The sequence below is a fragment of the Dipteris shenzhenensis genome, chromosome 15 (genome assembly GCF_047967505.1).
Source record: "Dipteris shenzhenensis isolate YYH24624 ecotype China chromosome 15, Dip_SZ_1.0, whole genome shotgun sequence".
In the NCBI taxonomy this organism is placed as follows: Eukaryota; Viridiplantae; Streptophyta; class Polypodiopsida; order Gleicheniales; family Dipteridaceae; genus Dipteris; species Dipteris shenzhenensis.
Window position 1 is genome coordinate 32,046,112 of NC_141610.1, and position 25,162 is coordinate 32,071,273.

Genomic DNA, 25,162 nt, shown 5'->3' on the forward strand with positions numbered 1-25,162 from the left:
ATCACTGTGGATTAGTTCGAGGATGTCATTGGCACGATGGATGGGATGACGAGGGAATGGTTCCTTGTGTTGCTTCCCATAGATGCACCCTTCACAAAATGTGAGGTCAAGACTGCGTTCGTATTCGAAACCTTCGACCAGTTGATGTTTGGCCATGCACTCAAGTTTGGTTGTGTTTGTGTGTTCGAATCTTCTGTGCCAAAGAGAATTGTGTCGCGCTGGGACGACTGCTGCAAGGGCGGTGATGGGAGAAGGATAAGCCATTGTGGCATCGAGTTGGTACAAGCCTCCCCGACAGATCCATTGTGGAAAAACAGCACCATTGTGGAGCAGAAGGCAGTGCCCTCCCTTGAACTGAACTTCCAGCCGTCGGTTGTCAAAGACCCCAACAGAGAGTAGGTTCTTGACGAGTTGGGGAACATGGAGAACGACTGTGTGTTCTCCAGTATGGAGGGAGATATGGACCAAGCCATTGCCGATCGCATCAATGGAGCCATTGTCTCCAATCACAACTGTCTTCGCCCGTGGGAGAGTGGTGTACGAGGAGAATGCGTGAATGTCGAAGGAAGCTCATATGGCAGCTAGCACCTGAATCGAGATACCAGTACTGATCAATGGTGTGAGCTTCTTCTGGTATCCTCTTGGATGCCAATGCATACTGTGTTTGAGTTGTCAGATGCCTCGAGTACTTCTGCCTGAAGCAAAACGACGAGGGCTTTGGGTGGATTGAGGTCCATGTGTGAGTCTGGGCCAGATGCGCACGCATCTGGTCTCGCATGAGCATGTCCTCAGTTCTCTTGGGACATTCTTTGGCATAATGCCCGCGATCATTGCAATAAGAGCAGATGGGTTCAGGCTTAGTACCTTTATCGCGGGAGATGCATATGAGATTGTGCATGCTGTTGCCGAACCTACTAGGTTGTTGCAGTTTCTTGTTGATGATCGGAGGGCCCCCGATTAAAGCATGCTCTTCGACTAGATACGCGCTTTTCCTTCGTGCTTCTTCTTGAAGCGATCGATTGTTGACATTGGACATGGTGAGGGAGCCTCCTTTGCCTTCGATAGTCATGATGAGCGAGTCGTAGGAGCTAGGCATACTGCCTAAAATGGTGAATGCCAGTTGATTGACAGGGACTGGCGTTCCAGCCGCTTCTAGTTGCCGACCCAAGCCTTTGATCTTTTCCAGATGGGGGGCGACTGCTTCTCCTTCCTTGAGTTTGAGGGAGCTCAAGGTTCGTTGGAGCATGAGGATACTTCCTACGTTTCTCACTTCGTAGGTTTCTTTGAGCATCGTCCAAGCATCTTGCGCAGTGTCACATTCTTGGACTTGGCTGACGGGTATGTCTCCCAAAGTCAAGCATATGATCAATTTGGCTTGTCGTTCTCTTGCTAGGAAATTTGCTCGATCTTCGACACGAAGGGTGTTAATGCGGATGGTCGTTGCTGGAGCAAGTGGAGGAGTCACTACAGGGGTGGATGATCCATTGGCCTCTCAAGTGGGCAGTGGGATGGGCGTCGGAATGTTGGAGTGGCTCCCGATTTCTTCTGTGGAAGGTTCTTTTTCTTCACCTGTGACAATACGCCACAAGTTCTTTTCTTCGAGCACCATGCGGATCTTCCACTTCCATAAACCATAGTTGGTGGAGCCTTCCAAACGTTCGAGTACACGGGAGTTGAGGAGTGCAATCGGGTCAAACGCCATTATGGATGGGTCGGGTGGAGATAGAGGGATCCTAGCGAAGAGAGCTAAGGAGTTGTGTTGAACAGAGAGTCAGGTTGTGTGCGCAGAGGTCTTTAGCAGCAGAGACGAATGTGTGGGCCCATAACCATTGTGGAAACGATGGAAGAGGACATAATCGTGCAAACAGAAGCCAGGGAGCTTAAGTATGCAAGAGACGAAAAAACTCAATGAAAGCAATTGTCACGGGGGCGTGAAATTCTAAGTACTTTAATGTACTACAAGACCGTGACAACTTTGGTTTTAAAAGTCCAAGCGTGCGCTTAATAATGTGTAATTAAACGCGGCATGGTGCCTAGCACATAAGCGTAATTAATCCCTAGGCCCAAAGGCATTCCAAGGAATTAAAAGAGTGGTTGTTGGGAAATGATGATGTGGCATTTTTAATGGGCCCCCTAGAGGGCCATGTACCTTCAGTGGCCCCCCTAGAGTTCCAGGTGGCTCTAGTGCCTTCTACATGCTCCTTTGCCATTCCTGGACCTTCCTGGGCCTTCTAAACTTCACATGTGTGGTTTTCTCTCTCATCTCCTCCCTTTGTTGAGATTTTGGACTGGTTTTTCAGCCTCCTTCAGCTGAATTCCGTTTTTCTTCATAACTCCTCACCCGTTTGGATTCCTCGACTTCCGTTGCCCGATGGCTTCCCCTCTGCCTCCCCTTTGTAGTGATATGCTTTTCCCTCCGTGCGTTTGGTAGAACGGGCAAAGCTGAGCACTTCTTTTGCTGGTCGAATTTGCAAAAGTGGCTTTTTCTGGACCTTTTTTCTTCTACCGCCTCCTGGGCCTCTCCTCTTGCAAAGCTACAGCTTTCTGTTGAATTTCGAGTGGTCCGACGTGCTGGTTGACTGGTTTTTCTCGGTTTTGGAGGACTTTCCGGCGATGAAACTTCTCCAAAACCTTCTCAATGCATTCCTCTCTGAAGCACGCTTGCTTGTCATACAAACTTTGCAAGAATCTTGATGATTACACCAAGAGGTTTTGGGATGTTTTGCTGCCATTGAGCTCTTACAGGCATGTTTCTTTGAAAGAGCAAATAGAGAGATACTGTTGTGGATTGCCTAGTGAGCTACGTGATTATTGCATCAAAACCAAGGTGGGTTCTATGACTCAATTAATTGAGAATGCAAGGACAGCATATGCATGGATGCAGGAGAAGAATTTGGGCTTTATGGACAGCAAGAAAGAAGACAACAAATGGGCTGCCAAACACCAGGATAAGGACATCAAATCTGAAAATAAAAATTATGGCAAACGACCATTTCAAAAGGGAGGAAAAGCCCAATTCAAAGCTGGTCAAAGGCGTGGACAGCCTAATAAACAGCCCCGTACCAAGTTATCTGATGAAGAGAAAAAGTCACTCATGGAGCAAAACAAATGTTTTATATGCAAAGGAGAGGGACACCGCTCTTATGATTGCCCATTCAAGAAAAGAGACAGGTCAGATGATGATAAGAATGGTGATAAACAAGCTGATCGGAAGGGCAAAAAGCCGAAACCTTCTGCAGGACTTCTTCCAGATGTGATTGGGAGTTTGCCACATGCACATGATGAAGAGGAAATGACAAAGACTAAGATGTGCAGAGCATGGGGAAAAATCAGAAATCAGAATTGTTTGTTTTTCTTTGATTCTGGGGCAAAGGCAAATTTCATAACTCCTGATATGGCAGGAAGGCTTAGCATCGAGCCTGGGGAAATGGGGCCATCCGGCATGTGTGATATGGCCAACCCTGAACTCAACACACCTGTCACTCCTATCATTGGCAAGTTGAGGATGCATATCCAGGGATATCAGGATGCAGAGGACTTCTACATTATGCCTTTGCCAGAGTGTGATGCTTTGCTTGGGATGCCTTGGATGTACAGGGTGGGGGCTGATGTGCAGATGAGAAACAAGAAGATTTCTTTAACTCATAGAGGCAAAAATCATGTACTTGATGTAAAGTTGAAAGGGGAGTCCATCCCTATAGTTTTAGCTTCTTGTATTTCCAATGTAATAAAGCGTCATATTTCAGCATACTTGATTTTTGTCAAAGAGGACAGCCAACCAGTTCAGGAAGGCTCTACTCTTTCTGCTTTAAATAGAGAAAGGGCTGATTTTATTTCAGATTTTCAGGATTGTTTCTCACATGAACTTCCTCAAGAATTACCTCCCAAGAGGCCCGAGGATCATCAAATTGATATAATTCCAGGAAGCTCACCGCCTAATATACCTCCCTATCGTGTCAATAAGGCATAATAGGAAGAGATAATGTCACAAGTGAAGGAACTCTTGGAAAAGGAATTAATACAGCCAAGTAATTCTCCTTACTGTTCCCCTGTGTTGCTTGTGCAAAAGAAGGATGGCAGTTGGAGAATGTGTATTGATTATAGGGCTTTGAATAAAGTCACAATTAAGAACCGTTTTCCAATTCCACGCATTGATGATATATTGGATCGGTTGGAAGGTTCCTCAACGTTCAATCGTATTGACCTTAAAAGTGGATACCATCAGATAAGGATACGGCCTGAAGATGTCTACAAGACTCCCTTCCACATTTCATTTGGCTTATATGAGTTCCTTGTGATGCCTTTTGGTTTGACTAATGCACCTGCCACTTTCAATAAAATGATGGACAGAATTTTTAGAGCACACAGAAAGTTTGTGGGCACTTTCTTCGATGACATCATTGTGTTCTCTAAAAATGAGCAGGAGCACAGGAAACACCTCACTATTGTGTTTCAAGAGTTAAAAAGACACAAGCTATTAATAAACACCAAGAAAAGTGAGTTCTTTATGCATGAGATTCATTTTCTCGGTCATATAGTGTCAAAGGATGGAGTCAAAATGGATCCTGCAAAAGTTGAGGCCATAAGGAGTTGGCCAATTTTGAAAAATCTGCATGAAGTCAGAAGCTTTCTTGGGTTGTGTTCATACTATCGGAGGTTTATAAAGTACTTTGCAGAAATTGCTTCTCCCTTGCATGCTTTACAAAAGAAAGCTGTACTGTTTCGGTGGGGACCAAAGGAAAATGCAGCTTTTGAAGAGCTGAAGCAAAAATTGTGTTCTGAACCCGTTATTATCTTGCCAGATCTTGCAAAACCCTTCACTGTAACTTGTGATGCATGTGGGAACAGCATAGGAGGCACTTTGATGCAGGATGGCAGAGTGGTTGCATATGAGAGTAGAGTTCTCAAAGATGCTGAATTATATTGGCAAACATACGAGAAGGAAATGTTAGCAGTGATACATGCTTTGACCACATGGAAACATTACCTTCTTGGAGCTGATTTTTATGTGCAAACTGATCATCAGTCACTTAGATATTTTCTCACACAGAGAAAATTATCTAAAAAGCACATGAGATGGGCTAACTTCCTCTCAATGTTTCATTTTCAAATTGTACATGTGCCGGGTAACAAAAATGTCGTGGCCGATGCACTTTCCAGGAAACCACAGCCTGAAGCAGTCTCCAAGAAACCCAGTGTTTCAGCAGTGAGCATTGCTTACAACAATGTGTTAGATGTGATGAAAGATCAATATGTTAATGATGCTGATTTTTCAACTATTTATGAACAGCTTTCTGATGGTCAAAGGCATGATCACTATATGTTGAAAGAGGGTTTCATTTTGATGCATGGACGACTCTGTGTCACTGATCAGATGCGACAGAAAGTCATAATGGAAAGTCATGCTCCTCCATATGCAGGACATAGGAGTGGAGCAATACTTTTATTGGCCATTTTTTAGGAAAGATGTGGAAGAATATGTGAGAACATGCATGGTTTGTCAGAAAGTAAAGTTTGACAGGCAGAAGGCACCTGGGTTGTTACACCCTTTGCCAATTCCGGATAGACCATGGCAAAGCATAGCTATGGATTTTGTGTTTGATCTTCCACGTACTCCTACTGGACATGATGGATTGTGGACAATAATTTGCAGGTTTAGCAAACAAGCCCACTTTGTGCCAGTAAGCAAGAAAATTACAGCAAATCAAATGGCCAAATTGTTTTTGCAGCATGTCTTCAAGTATCATGGGATGCCTGAATCCATAATCAGTGATAGAGATCTGAGGATGACCAGCCTCTTTTGGAGAGGACTGTTTGAAAATATGGGCACTACCCTGAATTTTTCGTCATCTTTTCACCCTCAGTCTGATGGACAATCGGAGCAGGAAAACTCTACCATCTTGGATATGTTTAAATGCTATGTCTCAGACCACAAAAGCAAATGGGAGCATTATTTGCCTTTGCTGGAATATGCTTACAATAATACGGTGCACACATCCACAGGTAAAGCACCTTTTGAAATAGTGGAAGGTGCTAGGAAGATACCTCCCATTTTGCATCCAAAAGAGAAAATCTTCGAAGCTGATCGTTTTGTGGAAAGCCTTGAAGAGGCTTACAAGAAGATCAAATATGCCTTGCAAAGAAGTCAAGACAAGCAGAAAAGAGCCGCAGATAAGCACCGCAGGGAATTGGTATTCACAGAAGGTGATTGGGTTTTGCTGCGTTTTCAGAAGGCAAAGCTGAAAAATAAGAAAGGCAAGGAAAGGTTGTACACAAAGCTGAACATGCGTTACTATGGTCCTTTCCAGGTTTCTGAAAAGATAAACGAGGTAGCTTACAGGCTGAAGTTGCCTCCGCATTGGAAGATACATAATGCCTTTCATGTGAGCTTATTAAAGCAATATCATGGAGATATTCCCGAGGATGTACCTGATGAGGTGCAGCCTGAAGTGGAAGAACAGGATGAACTTCTAGTCCCAGAGCAGATTCTGGCACACACAGATAGAAAGCTCAAGGGTAAAGTTATCTGTCGCTACTTGGTAAAATTTCAAAATTACCCATCACTTGATGCGAAATGGATGGAGGAAGGTGAACTGGCAGATTCACCTAGGATATTGCAGCTTTACCTTGATGCTTTCCAATTAGAGCCGACTCCTACAGGTAGTTCAGCAGAGCGAGCGTCTGGAGCATTACCTGATGTTCGAGAGGGGGGTAGCACCTCCACTCCCTCAGTACAGACGGGCTCACTATGATTTCATGAGGTCGCTTGATGACACTGTATGTTTCATCCGAGATATTGAGCTGACAGTATTTCTGCTGTGAGACTTCATGATATTGATGCATCTTGACTATTGATCGCCGAGGATCACATAGATTTTGAGCAATATATATGGATGGATGCATGCCTCTCCTAGCCATATTTTCACTGTCTCTGTATACTATAGCTGCGGCTTTCTTGTATACTCTTTTATGCTATATTTCATGCTCGCTCCTGTGTTTTGGGACAGCAAACTGTGGTTTGCTGTTTCAAGAGAGGAGTATGTCACGGGGGCGTGAAATTCTAAGTACTTTAATGTACTACAAGACCGTGACAACTTTGGTTTTAAAAGTCCAAGCGTGCGCTTAATAATGTGTAATTAAATGCAGCATGGTGCCTAGCACATAAGCGTAATTAATCCCTAGGCCCAAATGCATTTCAAGGAATTAAAAGAGTGGTTGTTGGGAAATGATGATGTGGCATTTTTAATGGGCCCCCTAGAGGGCCATGTACCTTCAGTGGCCCCCCTAGAGTTCCAGGTGGCTCTAGTGCCTTCTACATGCTCCTTTGCCATTCCTGGACCTTCCTGGGCCTTCTAAACTTCACATGTGTGGTTTTCTCTCTCATCTCCTCCCTTTGTTGAGATTTTGGACTGGTTTTTCAGCCTCCTTCAGCTGAATTCCGTTTTTTTTCATAACTCCTCACCCGTTTGGATTCCTCGACTTCCGTTTGGCCCGATGGCTTCCCCTCTGCCTCCCCTTTGTAGTGATATGCTTTTCCCTCCGTGCGTTTGGTAGAACGGGCAAAGCTGAGCACTTCTTTTGCTGGTCGAATTTGCAAAAGTGGCTTTTTCTGGACCTTTTTTCTTCTACCGCCTCCTAGGCCTCTCCTCTTGCAAAGCTACAGCTTTCTATTGAATTTCGAGTGGTCCGACGCGCTGGTTGACTGGTTTTTCTCAGTTTTGGAGGACTTTCCGGCGATGAAACTTCTCCAAAACCTTCTCAATGCATTCCTCTCTGAAGCACGCTTCTTTTGAGCCCAAGAACTCCCACTTCCTCGCGACAAAAGTGCTTCTTTTCGCATTTTTCAGTGGAATTCTTGCTGGTCGGCTCTTGTAAATGCTCTTTCTTCATGCCTTTGCACTCCTCTTTGGCTGAGCATGCAATTGGGCATTGGCTACTATGTCCTCTTGGCGATTGAGGACTTGGTTCGAGTTTTCAGGGCTTGGTGAGTTGTGATTTTGCTACTGCAATTTCTTTTTGCCATAAGCTATTGGTTGGCCTTGTGTGCCGCCTCTTTCTTGGCTCACAGGTGCCCAGGCAGTGCTACATGAGTCATTCCTTGGTTGGGTACTTTGCTGATTTTATTTTGGAGCTTTGAAAAGCTTTGTGAATGCCATCTGGAAACCACTCAAAGAGAGTGCAGCTGGGGTGCAGTGTGATTGCATCTGGACAGCCAATGGAATTGCACTCAGAAAAGAGAATGCCTTTGGGTTGAGCCTACGGGTTAAGTGCACTTATGTGATGGTGTTATATGCTTGAAAGCCTTGCGAAGGCTTAGTGAATTGGGGCTGTGTGCTCAGTTGCAGGAAAGGTCTCCCAGATGCAACTTGTAATCATTTCACTGTGAAATATAAAGAAATACCGAAAGGGGCGCCACGGTGTTTGGGGCCAATCGGGTGCACTTGTCTATGTCTGTTGAGCAGGGGCATTCTAGCCTCCATCACTTTTTCAGTGGTTTTGTTTGTGAACAAATGGGTAAATGCCAAATGGTGATCATGCAATGGTTAATGGTTGTGATATATGCTTTGTGAGCTGTAAATAAGTGCTAAAGTGATTAAAGGTTTAGTTCCACTGCCCTCTGAGTGATTAGAGGCCGGTTTCAGCAATGGTAATTGATTGATTGTCGATGGGCCTCTTATGTAAGAGGGCTTCAATACATTGCAAGAAGTGCAAGAAGGGCGAGTCTGTTAGGACTCGCCCGTTTGCCAACCGTTTGCCAGCTAAGGGAAGTGGTAGCTAACCAATGGGATCTACGAGGATCTCAATTGATACAACACGACCTACATGCAAGGTGTGTGCGAGATGCTGTGACCCCATTGTGAGACCTTGTCCAGGGACAGTCAGGCACGAGCTACATAGGTCAATCTCTCACTGTTAGGTCAAGTTAGAAGTCAAGTCCTTTGTGAAGAACCAGACTTCTCGCGAATGCAAATGTGTGCAATGCATGCAGAATTTAAATGCCAATTGGCCCTCCAAAGGGGAAGAGCACCCTCATGAGAGTACTTGTTTCTGTTTCGACCTACATGCAAGGTGTGTGCAAGATGGCGGATGAATGCAAGCTGAATGAAGAATGCTACGTGAGATTCACAATGAAAGGGTGATACCCTTTAATTAATGTTCCTTGAGATCACTCAAGTTCCATCTTCCCATTTACACCTACCCTTAGCCTATGACCCATGCATCTACCATTCAATGCACCTTAATGCACCCTTCCCTTCCTATTGCCCCTAGGACCTAGACATGTGTGTGCACATTTTTATTAATAGAATAAGTGTCACATGTCCAAATTCGATGCCGTCTGAAGCAGTGGCTCCAACTCGACTAGTCCTGTCTACTAAGATGATCCACCGCCATAACAAATCAGTTGGTGTCCATCATAAATACATATACATGTTACACCATCAGCGTATAACATATAATAATGTTTTAATGTCTACTAATCACCGACTAGTGATTTCTCTTGTCATGACATCCTTGTTCACTGGTACCCACTAAAGAACAAAAGGTTAGTGTTTCCATCTTAGGGTTTTAGCTAGGTCTTGGTCTCAGCCTAGAACCTCATTAATCTCATCTGTAACCCCCAAAGGGCTATAATACCTAGGAGATAACTTTGCATAGACTTTTTCTTTGCCTTAAGCTTGCAGAGCTTGGCTCTTTTCGAGCTTTAAAAGTATCCAATCACCTCGCTTGAGATCTAGCTGTCTCCTGCGCTTATCTACAGCCTTCTTATGCTTTCCTTGAGACCTTTCTATTGCTGTCCGAACCTGGCTGAAAGTTGTCTGAAGGTCTTTGACATACTGATGAGCTGCAAATATCTCGTCTTTGGTCCTCAAGATAGGTGGCAAAATCACCTTTCCGTAAATGACCTCAAATGGGGTTTTCCCTGTAGAGCTATGCACAGTATTATTATATGCAAACTCCACCAATAAAAGACACTTTTCCCAATCTGAGTTTTAAAAAGCAAACTCCACCAGTAAAAGGCATTTCAAAATATCTAACACTATTGAATTCGCTTGACCATCTGTCTGGGGATGAAAAGAAGAAGAAAAATGTAGATTCATCCCCATATTATCAAATAAGTCTCTCTAGCATAGGTTGGTCATTCTGGCGTCTTGGTCACTAACAATGGACTTTGGCATTCCATGATGCTTAACGACCTGTGTCATAAAACCCTTCGCCATATAATTTGCCTTTATAGTTTTGCGAACTTGAATGAAATGAGGATGACCAGTCCACGTGGCAGCCGGCTGGCTGCTGATGTGGTGCCTTTGCCGCAATTGCTGCCGCGACAGTTGCTGCGCGGGCTGCTGCCTACGTGGCAGTCCAGTATGGCCACGGGCTGTGGATGCCCGTGACATCCCCTTCTGCTGAAACTCGAACTAGGGTAGAGAGAAAGCCGCCTTGTAGTTTGCAAGGAGGTCTAGATAGCCTACAAAGATGGGTATTTAATGAAGGATGATTGTTTATGCATCTCATGAAATATCAGGCAAAATATTCTGGAGGAATGCCATGCATCTCCATATGCTGGGCATAGAGGAATTGCAGCTATCACTTAGGCTTTAGAGAGGTATTTTTATTGGCCAGCTATGTGAAAAGATATACACCATTTGTTACATAATGCCTCACTTGTCAAAAGGTCAAATATGACAGGCGGAAGGCACCTAGCTTACTTATGCCTCTTCCCGTCCTCGGGCACCATGGGACAGTATTGCAATGGACTTCATTTTTGATTTGCCAAGATCAAAATCTTGAAATGATGGGATTTGGACTATCGTTGATAGATAACATCCTCATTTCATTCAAGTTCGCAAAACTATAAAGGCAAATTATATGGCGAAGGGTTTTATGACACAGGTCGTTAAGCATCATGGAATGCCAAAGTCCATTGTTAGTGACCAAGACGCCAGAATGACCAACCTATGCTAGAGAGACTTATTTGATAATATGGGGATGAATCTACATTTTTCTTCTTCTTTTCATCCCCAGACAGATGGTCAAGCGAATTCAATAGTGTTAGATATTTTGAAATGCCTTTTACTGGTGGAGTTTGCTTTTTAAAACTCAGATTGGGAAAAGTGTCTTTTATTGGTGGAGTTTGCATATAATAATACTGTGCATAGCTCTACAGGGAAAACCCCATTTGAGATGCATAAACAATCATCCTTCATTAAATACCCATCTTTGTAGGCTATCTAGACCTCCTTGCAAACTACAAGGCGGCTTTCTCTCTACCCTAGTTCGAGTTTCAGCAGAAGGGGATGTCACGGGCATCCACAGCCCGTGGCCATACTGGACTGCCACGTAGGCAGCAGCCCGCGCAGCAACTGTCGCGGCAGCAATTGCGGCAAAGGCACCACATCAGCAGCCAGCCGGCTGCCACGTGGACTGGTCAGGGCCACGTCAGCCCAATCGGTGGGCAGCAGTACGGTCGGCCATTCTGGTCGATCTATTTTGAGACCCAAGGGGGCCTATAAAAAGAAGCCCTTTGGCCTTCATGTATCATCCACTCCTCAGGCCTTCAAGCCTTCAGAGCAGCAAGAGTCAGGCCTCCCCGCAGCAGACCAGCAGGGTAGCCTCAGCCTCTTCAGGGATCTAGTGAGGATCCACCTCCTCTAGGTAGTCTAGTCTTCTAGTTTTGTAGTGAGGGTTTCAGTCCCTTCATATAGTCGTATTCAGCCCTTTGGGCATTCATTATTCCACTACATTCTCTCCCTCTAATTCTCACTCACATCCACATCTCATTTGTGTGTTGAGTGCATCATCTTGCAGTTGCAGTTAGTATTGAGCAGGAGAGAGAGTGAGGATAGTCTATCTCCCGCTACATATTGCTGCTCCACTTCATGACTTGATCAAGAAAAATGCAGCTTTCAAATGGTTTATTTTGCAGAAGAAAACATTCACTACACTCAAAGAGAAGCTGATTATAGAGTCAATTCTGATAGTTCCTAATCGGTATCTCAGCCTTTTGATGTAGATTGTGATGCTTGTGGAGAGAGTGTTGGAGCTGCATTGCATCAAAATGGTCATGTAGTGGATTATGAAAGCCGGGGACTATGGGATGCCGTGAGATACTTGGGAATCGCAACCTTTTGATGTAGATTGTGATGCTTGTGGAGAGTGTGTTGGGGTTGTTGCACTGCATCTGAATGGTCATGTAGTGGCTTACGAAAGCTGGAGACTGGGATGCCGAGGGATACTTGGGAATCTGTGAATAAGAATTGCTAGTTGTGATTCATGCCATTAATACATGGAAACACTATCTCTTGGGTGCAGATTTTACTGTAAAGACTGATCACCAAAGTCTGAGATAGTTTTTGACTCAGACTAAGCACTTCAAGAAGGATATTAAGTGGGAAAATATGCTGTCAATGTATCATTCTCAGATTGTCCATACTTCGAGAGCACAAAATAGAGTGGCTGATGCTTTGTGTCGAAGACCCTAGGTTAATAACGTGACAATTGCTTATCATAGGGATCTCAAAGACATGAGGGAGCACTATGCCACTGATACAGACTTTGGTGAAATATTCTAGCAAATGCAAACGGGGCAGTCTTGTTGTCGATTTCTTGTTCCCCTTTTGAACCGATGAAGTAAAATCTGCTTTGGTTAGACGATCTCGGTCTCATCTACAACTTGAGGCTACTCCACATCTGGTACTGTGGTGAGTGCCGGACCCTTATATAATTTGAGCCAAGACACATGAAATACTGGGTGCATGGCATAGTTACTAGGGAACGTGCACGCCAACGGAACGCCAACCCCCTAGGGAACGAGAACGCCAAAATTCTAGGGGACGGAAACAGCAAGGGAACGCCACATCACCATACTCAATAAAAAGCATCTGTACAACGGCTTTTGGATGAAATTTGGAGTCGGGATGTCAAGACATAAACAAAATCCTGATGATAGATGAATCGGGATTCCAAATTTGGAGTGAGGACATAAACAAGATCCTAATGATAGACAAGACTTAGGTTGGGGAATGGCATAGGGAACATTCCCTAGACGTTCCATAGGTGTTCTCCAGTGTTTCGTAGCCGTTACAGAAGTTTGACGTTCCATAGGCGTTCCATAACCATTTCTGAAGGGAACGCCGTTCCAACGGTCCACAGCTACGGAACGGGGTTCCCTGGTAACTATGGTGCATGGTCCATGTCGAAGGTAACTGCAACTTCATGGCTACATCGTTCACCACCTTGATGATTGGAAAGGGTCCAAAACTTCGATGAGAAATCTTCGGACATTTCCTTCCAATTTGCTTGAGACGTTTCTTCATGATCCGCAGATAAACCCACTACCCTTCCTTGTAGCTTACATCACCCTTGTGCTTGTTGGTTTGCGTTCAGTAGGTCTCCTAGGCTTTGGCAATGCGGTCTTTTACGGACTCCATGATCTGCTCATAGGTCTATGTGATGCAATCGGCTTCGTATACCTTCTCCGATGTCCTAGTGAGAAGGGATTTGAACTTCTTGCCGAAAGCTGCCTCATAGGGAGTCCGACCCACGCTCGAAGAATGGGTGTCATTGAGGATCCCTTGAACGAGGGGTAAGTATTGTTCCCAACGGGACTGAGCATCCGCAACATAGCATTTCTGAATATCAAAAGCTAACTTATTGTTAGACTTCTGTCTAGCCATCGGTCTGCGGATGAAAACTGCTGGAGAAATTGAGCTTGGTACCAAAGTTGTCGAACAAGGCTCTCCAAAACTGACTGGTAAACTTGGAATCCTTGTCGGACACAATTATACGGGGCATGCCATATTCAGCAACTGAGCAATTCCCAATTTACGGGGCAATCAAATAGCTCACAGGCCAGCCAAAAGGCCAGCTCTCTCAGCCAAACAAATGGCCAGAAAGTCCAGCTGGTCTGGCCGACCAGATCTGGCCGACCAGTTGGCCGACCAGCTGGCAGGCCCACCGACCAGCTGGCAGGCCCAACCGACCAGCTGGCCGACCAGCTGGCAGGCCCACCGACCAGCTGGCCGACCAGCTAGGTCTGGCCTATAAGAGGCCTCTGCCCTCACTCTTCCTGCACAGGCCTCACTCTTCCTGCACAGGACAGGACCTGCAGCTGCTCCTCATCTCCTCCATCTTTTGCTGCAGGCCCGCCTGCTCCATCTACCTCTCCTCTCCACTTCTGCCTCCTCTGCTGCCTCCTCTTCTGCCTTTCCTTCATGCCTCCTGGCTGCTCCATCCTCTCCTCCAGATCTGTCACAACTTCTGCTCCTCTGCTCAGATCTGCTTCTCTACTTCAGCTCAGCTCCTTCTACTCCAGATCTGTCCCATCCTGCTCCAGATCTGTCCCCTTCTGCTCCTCTTCTCCAGATCAGATCCTCCTACTCCAGATCTGTCCCATCCTGCTCCAGATCTGTCCCCTTCTGCTCCTCTTCTCCAGATCAGCTCCTTCTACTCCAGATCTGTCCCATCCTACTCCAGATCTGTCCCCTTCTGCTCCTCTGCTACAGAACAGCTCCTTCTGCCCCAGATCAGCTCCTTTTCTTCATCATATTGCTATTCCAGATAGCCTGAAGGTTCCTTCCTCAGAGCATGCTGGTTTCAGCCATTTCCTAGGGCAGCTCCAGCTCCCATCATCCTCGTCATCATTGAGCTACATGGAGGACTGCGTTACGCTCCCTCTGCTGCTATCTTTTCTACTGTCTCTCTACATGGAATCATCTTTCTGATTCACCTCAGCCACGGTCCTTCAGACACGACGGCTTGAGGTTCTTGTATTCAGTTTTTCATATTACCGACACGCACTATGTTTTCTGAGTTCCGTTCTTCAATTGTATCTGAGTATTGTCTATTTTCTGATCGCTCCACTGCAAACCCTATGGTTTCTCTATCGTTTCTCTATATGCCACACATCGGATACCACCATCGGAGAAATAAACGAGCTGTGTCCTATGCATCGATGGTACCTTTGCATGGAATGAGCATGACAAACTTGCTAAACCTGTCCACGATGGTCAGGCACATGTTGTTCCTAGTACCAATAGCCGGTGGAAGGTCTGTAACAAAATCCATATTGATCTGCTCAAAGGGTTGGTTCGGAATCTCAAGGGGTTGGAGTAATCCAGGTAGCTTCCCATGAGATACCTTCACTTGTTGGCACACTTGGCAATGAGACACATACTGATGCACATCACTGCGCAAATGAGGCCAAAAAAACTTGCACTCTATCTTCTCGAGAGTGCTTGAGACGCCTCTGTGTCCGCCTGTTGGAGAATCGTGCATATCATGGAGTATGGTAGGACGGTATGAGGGCAACACACAAAGTCAGCCTTTGAAGAGTAACCACCCGTCATGTATAGCATAGTCGCCTGGGTGTTCGTCAAGCATGACTTTGTACCAAAGTGTCTTGAAATCCGCATTTGTATGGTACTGGTTGCGCATTTCTTCAATAGAAGACTCCTGGACTATGGAAATAGAGGTGACCATTCCCCCTCGTCGACTAAGAGCATCTGCCACCACATTCTCTGAGCCGGGCTGATACTCGATCATGCCGCCAAACTGTTGAAAAGTCTGGCTCCATCTGGTTTGTCGATAGGACCACTGAGTGGCATGCATGCTCTGAAGCCATCGCAAGGCTTGATAATCTGTGCGAACTGTGAAATCCTGACCATAGAGAAAGTGTTTCCATGTTTTGAGGGCATGGATGACTGCACATAACTCCTTGTCATAGACTGAGTATCTGGTCTCTGCTGCAAGCAACTTGCATCCCTCGAATGCGACGGGCTTACCGTTCTGCTCTAGAACAGCTCCAATGGCATAGTCACTGGCATCCGTCCGTACATCAAAGGGTTGATCCCATTGTGCCAATGCTGACCATAGAGAAAGTGTTTCCATGTTTTGAGGGCATGGATGACTGCACATAACTCCTTGTCATAGACTGAGTATCTAGTCTCTGCTGGAAGCAACTTGCGTCCCTCGAATGCGACAGGGTGACCGTTCTGCTCTAGAACAGCTCCAATGGCATAGTCACTGGCATCCGTCCGTACATCAAAGGGTTGATCCCATTGTGCCAATGCTAGGCACGGTGCTGTAGTAACTGCCTCCTTCAGTTGGGCGAAGGCTGAAAGAGCTGCTGGAGTAAAGGTGATAGGCTTTCTCCTAGCTTTTAGTCCTTGTAAAAAATCGGTGATGGGTACTGCAATTTTTGCCAAATCCTTGATATGCTTCCGGTAGGCTTGGCAAATGCCCATAAACATCCGAATCTCTTATGATGTGGTAGGCACCTCCCACTCCATAATATCCTTCACCTTGGCTGGATCCAGGCGAACACCTGTTTGAGTGATGATGTAGCGCAAGTAATGTACCTCTTCCAAGAAAAAACTGCCTTTCTTGGCGTTGATGTATGACTTGTTGTCCTTCAGAAGTTGAAGAACCTGTTGAACATGTTTCACATGCTGTGCTGGATCCTTCGAGAAAATCAGAATGTCATCGAGAAATACAAAAACACTCTTACCAATCAATGGTTTGAAGATTCGAAGCATCATACGATTGAAGGATACCGGTGCCCCTCTGAGTCCAAAGGGCATCACCACATACTCATGCTAGGCTTTTTCTGTGCAGAAAGCCGTCTTCTGAATGTCCGGCTCATGAATCTGGATCTGATGGTATCCACTCTTCAGATCAATTTTTGTGAACATCTTGGCTCCGTTCAGACGCTCTAAGATGTAATCGATCCGTGGCATGGGAAACCTGCTTTTGATGGTCAGCTTGTTCAGTGCGCGGTAATCCACACACATTCGAGCTGAATTGTCCTTCTTGACGAAGAGGATCGGAGCTGCATACAGTGAGTTACTAGGGCGGATGAAGCCACTAAGTAACAACTGCTCTAACTGCTGCTCAAGCTCCTCCTCCATTGTCTTGCTAAGACGGTAAGGATACTTGCGGGGAGGTGATGATCCAGACAACAGCTCGATGGTCCTCTGGCCGACTGGATGGTAAGGCTGGAGGCAAGCTCGATGTGAGAAAAATGTCTTGGTACTGCTGAAGCAAAGCTTCCTACTCAGGGGTCCGACTCGGAACTTTCGTATTGGTCGCGTTGACATAGACGATGTATGCTTCTCCTCCCTTCCGAATTGCGCGTGCTATCTGGATTGCGGAAATCAAAGGGCGAGGCAAAGTGTCCTTGAGACAAGCGATGAACTTACCCCCGTGGTACGAATTTTGAGGTCCAAACCCTGGTTCTGATAGTCTGGGCAAACTTCAAACTAGTGCCACCATCGAGCTCCCAAGATGACGTCCGCTGCTTGAGTTGGTGCGACCCGGAAATTACGGGTGTCGGCCCATCCTCCTATCTTTAGAGTGGCCCCTGAGGCCACCTGGTTGCTCTCCGCATGTTGTCCTATGAATGCCCCATTGAGGGCAATGGTAACTGACGGGGTGAGAGTCAACCGGGCTCGCTGAGCAGCTTTGGTAGCAATGATGTCCTCCGAGCTCCCTGAATCTGCAAGGATGAGGACTTTCTGACCGCCGATTTGTCCGTAGAACTGAAACATGGAGGGAAATTGGTGAGATTCCCCCTTCTACTGATCTTCTTCAATCTCCTCTATAACCACTGAGGTTGTCTTGGCCGGAGAAGGGCCACTGGACATGGATCCGTTGGCATGGTGCTTTTTGAAATGCGTGCAATCTTGCTTTTTGTGCCCCTGTTCATGGCAAAAGAAGCAGCGGTTCTCTTTGGCATAGGTCGTTCTTTCCTCCATCTATGGCGGAGGAGTCCGGGGGCTTCTTACTATTGAGCGGCTTGGGTCCTTGACCCTTGTGCATGAGCTCAAAATTCTGAACAAGCTCATATGCACACTCATAATCATGTGGCTTGAAACTTCTGACATACCACTGGATGTCTGCACGCAGCCCATGGAGAAATTTGCTCAGCTTCAGACTGTCCTCCAACTGCAACTCTATAAACACCTGAGTGAACTTATTGGCATAATGATTCACCGTCTTGATGTCTCCCTGGCGTAGCTCGAAGAACTGACTCCGAAGCTTGTCCAAGTACTGCGGTGGCAGGAACCCTGATCGAAGATCTTTCACGAATTCCGTCCAACAGTAGAGAGATGTCTCCTCGTCTGCATCATAGTGGTCCTTCTGCCACTTGAGCCACCAAGTGACCGCCTCACCTGTGAGGTGCATGGATGCTAGGATGCACCGCTCGTCCTTCGTAGGCATCACTAAAAAATAACTTTCGAACTGATTGAGCCATGAAGTCAACACTAAGGGTTCCTGCTTACCATCGTACCGTGTGAAGTTGAGCTTCCCTGGAAAAGAAGGCTTGGCTGGAGGTGGAAGTCTCTCCTTTTCTCCCCCCTATGGTCGAAGTAGAGAAATGAGAAGCTGCCGATCCCGTTCTTCTCTTCTCGAGCAATACGTTCTCAAAGCTCCTTGGCCTCCTGAGCCTCGCAGTCCCAGAGTTCCCTGGCTTCCCGAGCTTCCCGATTGCGTTCTTCTTTTGCTTCGCGAGCCTCTCGATCGCGTTCGTCTTTTGCTTCCTGAGCTGCCCTTTCGGCTTCCCGAGCTTCCCGATCGCGTTCTTCTTTTGCTTCCCGATCTCTCGATCGCGTTCTTCTTTTGCTTCCCGATCTCTCGATCGCGTTGCCGATCCCGTTCTTCTCTTCTCGAGCAATACGTTCTCAAAGCTCCTTGGCCTCCTGAGCCTCGCAGTCCCAGAGTTCCCTGGCTTCCCGAGCTTCCCGATTGCGTTCTTCTTTTGCTTCGCGAGCCTCTCGATCGCGTTCGTCTTTTGCTTCCTGAGCTGCCCTTTCGGCTTCCCGAGCTTCCCGATCGCGTTCTTCTTTTGCTTCCCGATCTCTCGATCGCGTTCTTCCTTGGCCTCCCGAGCTAGCCTTTCACACTCTCTGGCGGCCTGCTCACGATCTTCCCGCATCTCCTGAAGCTAGGCCATGCGGGCGAAGAGAGTCTTGGACTGTTGTTGCTGCATCTGCATCATAGCCTGCAACATGGCTGTCATGGCAGACATGGAAGTGTCTGCAGGATTCTGTGGTGGTGGAGGCACTGAACCCTCCCCTCCTGTGTTGGACTGCTCACTGGTGCTCATGGTGTCCTTACCGGATCTTGTCTGGACCATAAATGATGGGGCTGTCCCTGACTGAATTGATCCCCCCAACTTCTGGAAACGAATTGTCCCCTCATGCCGCAAGGTGTAAAGACCAGCGGGTGAAGACGAGAGCCGGCCCGATACGTGATGAAGTAAGGGAGGGAGCGGCTAATGGAGTATGGTACTACCACTAGTTCTTGGTAGGGTCAAAATTCCCCCTTTAAAAAATTCCCTCTGTCTCAAGAAAGAATCTGAAGCTCTGATACCAATGTAGCAGGAGATGAATTATCCTCACTCTCTCTCCTGCTCAATACTAACTGCACTGCAAGATGATGCACTCAATACACAAAGTGAGCTGTGGATGTGAGTGAGAGAATCAGAGGGAGAGAATGTAGTGGACCTCCGAAGAGGAAATAGATACAACTGAATAATGAATGCCCAAAGAGCTTAATACAACTGTATGGAGGGACTGAAACCCTCACTGCAAAACTAGAAGACTAGACTACCTAGAGGAGGTGAATCCTCACTAGATCCCTGAAGAGGCTGAGGCTACCCTGCTGGTCTACTGCGGGGAGGCCTGACTCTTGCTACTCTGAAGGCTTGAAGGCCTGAGGAGTGGATGATAAATGAAGGCCAAAAGGCTGCTTTTAATAGGCCCCCTTGGGTCTCAAAATAGACCGACCGAAATGGCTGACCATACTGCTGCCCACCGATTGGGCTGACGTGGCCCCGACCAGTCCACGTGGCAGCCGGCTGGCTGCTGGCGTGGTGCCTTTGCCGCGATTGCTGCTGCGACGGTTGCTGTGCGGGCTGCTGCTGTGCTGGCTGCCTGCGTGGCAGTCCAGTATGGCCACGGGCTGTGGATGCCCGTGACACAATATCAACAGAATGCCTGATAAATCTTTTGTAATATAAAGAAAGGCCTAGGAAACTACAGACTTCATGCACAGTTTTCAGCTCTGGCCATTCCTGGATGGTTCGATCTTCGTCGTATCCATCCGTATTCCATTCTTGGAAATTATGTGCCCCAAGTATTGCATCTCTTCTAGTAAAAATTCACTTTTCTTGCTATTTGCATAGAGCTGATGATTACATAGCTCTTGGAAAACAACAGCAAGATGCTCCTTATGCTCTTCTTCGGACTTTGAGAAGATGATTATGTCATCGAAGAAGTTACCTGTGAACTGTCTATAAGGTCGGAAGATACCATCCAAAATTCAATTAAAGATAGCCAGGGCATTCGTTGACCCAAAAGGCATCACCATATACTCATACAACCCAAATCTAGTGCGAAACATCCATGTGCACATGACGAACCAAAACTATGAGGGTGATGTCAGGACTTACAGTTCACCAAGGTTGACTACTATGAGCTAGAAATCCAGAAATATGTTGAAAAGCTCTTTATCCATCAAGTTGCAGACATAAGCCAGCAAGACAAGTCCCGAGATTCATCCATTAAGATTGCATTCCTAACGCAGTGTGCTGCTGAGGTTTTTGGGCCACAAATTTTGGCATATTATCATCAGGGCATTATGCCTCCTTATACCGCATGCAGTTATTTCAGCTTATCAACAATGAAGTTACTTGCCTTGTATGGAGAGCTTAAGCAGAGACAGCTTTGCAAAAGAACCAACTGAGCTTGAAGGGAGCCACTTGGAAAGGAATGATTGCAAAGAGAATGTATGACTAGGCCTTGTCATTCCAATTTTGATGTTCACGTTCCATGCAACTTGCTGGTGTTGTGTGGGAAAAGGGCCAGAAGCATGCAGCCAATGAATGGTATTTCTATTACAGATTTGGTTGCAGCATATCTTGAATATCAACACATGCAAGCTCATGCCTCTATTTCAACAAAGAAGGGGTACTCATTGGAGGGCTTGATTGGATCATGATTAGTTGTATTTGAGGATTATAGCAAAGATGCATGCATACGCAAGACTGCGGGTCAGCACATGCACATCGTGTTGCACAAGGCTGGTAGCTTTTGGGGAGATGTGCATGTTTGTACTGTCTTCTTATTACAACACGGCAGACCCTTTTCAGCCTAAAGCAAATTGAGGTCAAACAGGATCTGGCATTCGCCTGTTTTTATCCAATGCCCCCTCCTTGTTGTACCAAAACAGGTTCAAACAATGTGTTTGATTATTCTGTTGTTAGGGGGTTGGACTTTGGTGTATTTGGCGGCAAGGAACGACTGTGGGACCATGCTTATATGACTCCTAGCAGACCTCATTTGTCTCTCTCAGGTCATTTCGCTGTTTGGAGGCTTGATGCACCATGTTTCAGCAAAGACGTTATCTTTGGAAGACATCCGAAAGACATGTCTGCAAGCATCCAAGTAAGAGAGCCCTATGTTGTCTCATGTGTGAGAACTCCAGATCCTTGGAATGTTAGGGGATTAGAGAAACTTATGGAGCTGTTTGAGTCCAAATACAGCAGCTATAGAAAAGTGGACAGCAAAGCACAATGGGGTGTGCAGAACAAAATCCATGGGGACATCCAGAACATATGTGATTGTGGAGCTTTGTGATGATGAACATGCAAGGATAGATCACCACCCACATGACGGCGGAGGCACCACAACACCCAAGGCAAAGGGATATTTCACATTTCCTTTTGACCCTGGAGCATGCATGATGGCGTATGTCCTTTTTACAGCCAGGGGCCTTGGTGCCTAACCATCACTTGCAATTTTGAGGACAATGTTATTTTTTAGGAAGGGTGGATTGTAATGAAAATTGGGCCAAGTTAGTGAGGGTTAGGTGGCTAGGGGATGTTGAGGCCTAGAAGGGGCAAAAAGGAGATATAGTGGAGGGGGGGACTATATAAGCCCATCTCCACACCTTTTGTAGGGATTTTTTGATGTGACCTCTAATGCTATCTACTCTCCCTCCTCCTTCCTGCTACTTGCTGGGTCCCTCCTCCCCCTTCCTCCCTCTCCCTTCTGATCTTCTATCCCCCTTCTCTAATCTGCCCCTACCCCCTTTTCTACACTGTACAAGTGATGCCATGTAGACGCCTCCCTGCTGTCCTGTAGCAGCCCTTCTGCCCATTTTGGGGCCTGTATCAAGGCCGGAGCAGGAAGACGCCTGCTTGCTGGCCACATTGCAGACTGTCTGCTGCCCGTGTGCCAGTCATGCTCAATTCCTCTACCTGTGCACATGTGGCACAGCCTGCACCTAACATCCTGTAGATGTCGAGCCCCATTGCTCTCCTATTTGGGGTTTCACAGGTGGGGCATTGACCCTAAACTTCCAACACTTACAGGCCACGAATCGAGTATGATAGGAATTTGGCGTGACTAAACTTGGGTGCTACACCCCTCAATTCCATCATCCATGTAATCACAAGCAAAGACATCTCGTTACTCTGTCAAGAGGTCATAAACTTGTGCAAAGACTCAGAAGTTAAGATGTGACTAACTAGGACTTTAAGAGGCTCTCCTCAATAAACAGATTTAACTCAACTTGCACGCTCTCCTTGTCTATGCTCAGTATAGTTTACGGGAACATAACCTACTGTTTCGCTATTTTCTCAATCTTTCATCTTCTTTGAGATTGACTACTACCTAGAATAAATCAATTTTTCCTATTGAATTGTACTCATCTCCATTAGTTGGGTTTCCATACCTTGAGGGAATTGGCCTTTAATCTCCAATTCCCCCGACCTGTGATTTCTTGACAACTGTCGAGGATCATCTTCCAACTTGACTTGGAATGGAGACGGGGGGCAGCTTCAGTTGCTCCAGCCATTGTGTCTTCCTCAAATCCTCCAATATGATATTAGGACCAAATCCTCTATCAATGATGGCGCCTTTCATAGTTGTGATCTTTATTTTGACCAAGATCACCGTCACCGCCTCATCTATACAGATTTCTTGTGGCAAGGCTATCCGCCATCTCGTTGCCCTCCTGCAATTGTTCTTTTAAATGCTTCTACAGTTTGGAGCTATCTATATTGATTGCCCTACACTGAAGGTGATCTTTAGTTCTTTGAGCTGCTCCCATGCTACTTGGCTTGGGCATTGCTTTATTTTTGAAAATTTGAGGTCTTCCTCCCTCGCACTACGAGATAATGTAATGGACTAGGCAATTCTACATCATTTCGGTGTCCTCTTGCTACCCATACAAGGCACACCTACATCATTCTCTATCGATGATTCAAAATTTTGAGTTTCAAATTCCACGAGTCCCGGATCCAACTAGCTTAACATTGAGTTGATTACAGCCTCATGATGCCATTGGCTAAACTCAAGGTCATTTGGAGTCAGCATAGGGCTTTCCCTTGTCCATTCCACAGTAGAGTCTTTCGGCCATTTCCAGACAATCTTTCCCTCATTTTCGACATTAGATTTCACGTCACGTCGTTTACCATTACTGCATATTGACTGCACATGTTCTTGCAAAAGTTTGCATTTGGACCTCACATGTAATATATCCACCCAACATATTTTCTCTGTTTAGGGACGTTCGTTGTGCTTAATGACAGCTCTGTGGACAGATTTCAGAGTTATGTATCGCCCTACCCCACCGTCTCTTCATAGGTAGCATCCCCATGAAGAGGTGCATCCCCCTTCCATGTCAGCTTGCTATATGTACTTTTGGGATGAGCTCTGAGAGGCGGTCAGGTTGACTAGGGCCTCATGGTCTTACAATTGAGTTTTTGGGACATGCTGAAGGACGATGGTCAGCTACGCATGTAATAAAATGAGTCTTACTAAGTATGTGAGTTATCAAGGATCCAAGTGCCATCTGAGGTCCCATCACATCATACGAGTCTTGGCCAAAGCTGTGGATAAGGGATGCCAACCTTAAAGGTTAGGAAGGGTACTGTCAAAATCTTCCATGGCAGGCAAAATGGAGCGGGGTCGCATGACATTTTACTTCAACTGTAGCCCTGGCTAGCCGCGCTTGGGAGTTCGACCCCCCCTTGGAATTTCTAGCTAATGAAAAAGAATATAGCTCTACTCTTTAACACTGTGGAAGCCTGGGCAGTATGTCCCTTTTAAAGAGACTGTTATCTTTTGTACATCCTAGTGTTCTCATAAATCTAGGGGAAAAAAGTTATTAATATCTAGGCGACTGTATATATTACTGATCAAAACACAAGCACCTTATTTTCTCTGCCGCTAAAGAGCATGAACAGAAATTTATGCACTACCTTGACAAAATGCCAATCCTTTAGGTACAGCAAAGAGAGCGAGCTGCCTTCTTGTGGATTTGCGTTAATCTGGTGCCAGTAAGCAATAAACTCCGAGACAGTCATGTCCAGTCTCTTCTGATCGGTAAAATCTCTCGTGCCGCATTCCGCAACCTGCTCAAGGCAGCTACTGAGAGATAACGTTAACGAAAACAAAGGGAAACAATCGAAGGCCAGCGGCTTGAAAAATCGCAGGCAACCTGTACGTTTGAGCTGCCGAAGTGACTGGATATAAAACCCAAGTTGGGGGTACCGCTCTCCGTAATCCACTGGGTGGACGCTCGCCAATTGTGCATGAGGCCGGTGATTAGCACAGGGAGGTTGGGCCTCATGAATTTATCTCTAAATTCAGAGTAAGGTGTGAGGGAGCCATCGATCAAAGGAACTTGAGCAACTACCCTCACCGCGGAGCTGCAATTCTCTTGAGCCATCTTCCAAATTCAAACGAGTTTCTGATCATAGCATTAGGATTCAAATTTCACATTTTCACGCCCCCATCATCTTATATAGGGGAACGAATGGCAGGAGGACATTCTCGGGAGGACATTCTCAATACGAACATTCTGGGTAGGAAAGTGCCCGGAATCAGGTCAGGTCATAGGCCGGAGTCCTGTCCGGGATCAGGCAATAGATGAGGTGGCTGCGAGCCGGATTCCACGCACTTTCTTACCTGCAAAGGTATTAGGCTTGCCACGTGTACCGTCCAAGCGCTTCATCAATCGGCTCCTGCACAACGATTATTGTGGATCGCGCGATCTCATCGGTCTTCCAACAATGCGCATTTTTGGATCGTTCAATTATCTAACTCGAAATGTAGTGCCTATTTTTGGCCTGCCGTCGGAGGCCTTAGTGAAG

At 46.2% G+C, this 25,162-nt stretch overlaps 1 protein-coding gene across 2 annotated transcripts in view; it reads right to left on the reverse strand.

Annotated features, from left to right (window-relative positions):
- Window positions 1–24,931, reverse strand: part of LOC147893697 (arginine-specific demethylase JMJ20-like) — a 46,324-nt gene extending 21,393 nt beyond the window's left edge. For both annotated transcript variants that reach the window (XM_087386079.1, XM_087386080.1), the window contains exons 1-2: window positions 24,508–24,931; window positions 24,269–24,421 (exon numbers count right to left, since the gene is read on the reverse strand). In XM_087386079.1, the coding sequence (XP_087242205.1) occupies window positions 24,269–24,421; window positions 24,508–24,738 (384 nt within the window). In that variant the 5' untranslated portion in view covers window positions 24,739–24,931. The remainder of the gene's footprint in view (window positions 1–24,268; window positions 24,422–24,507) is intronic.
- Window positions 24,932–25,162: the final 231 nt, after the last annotated feature.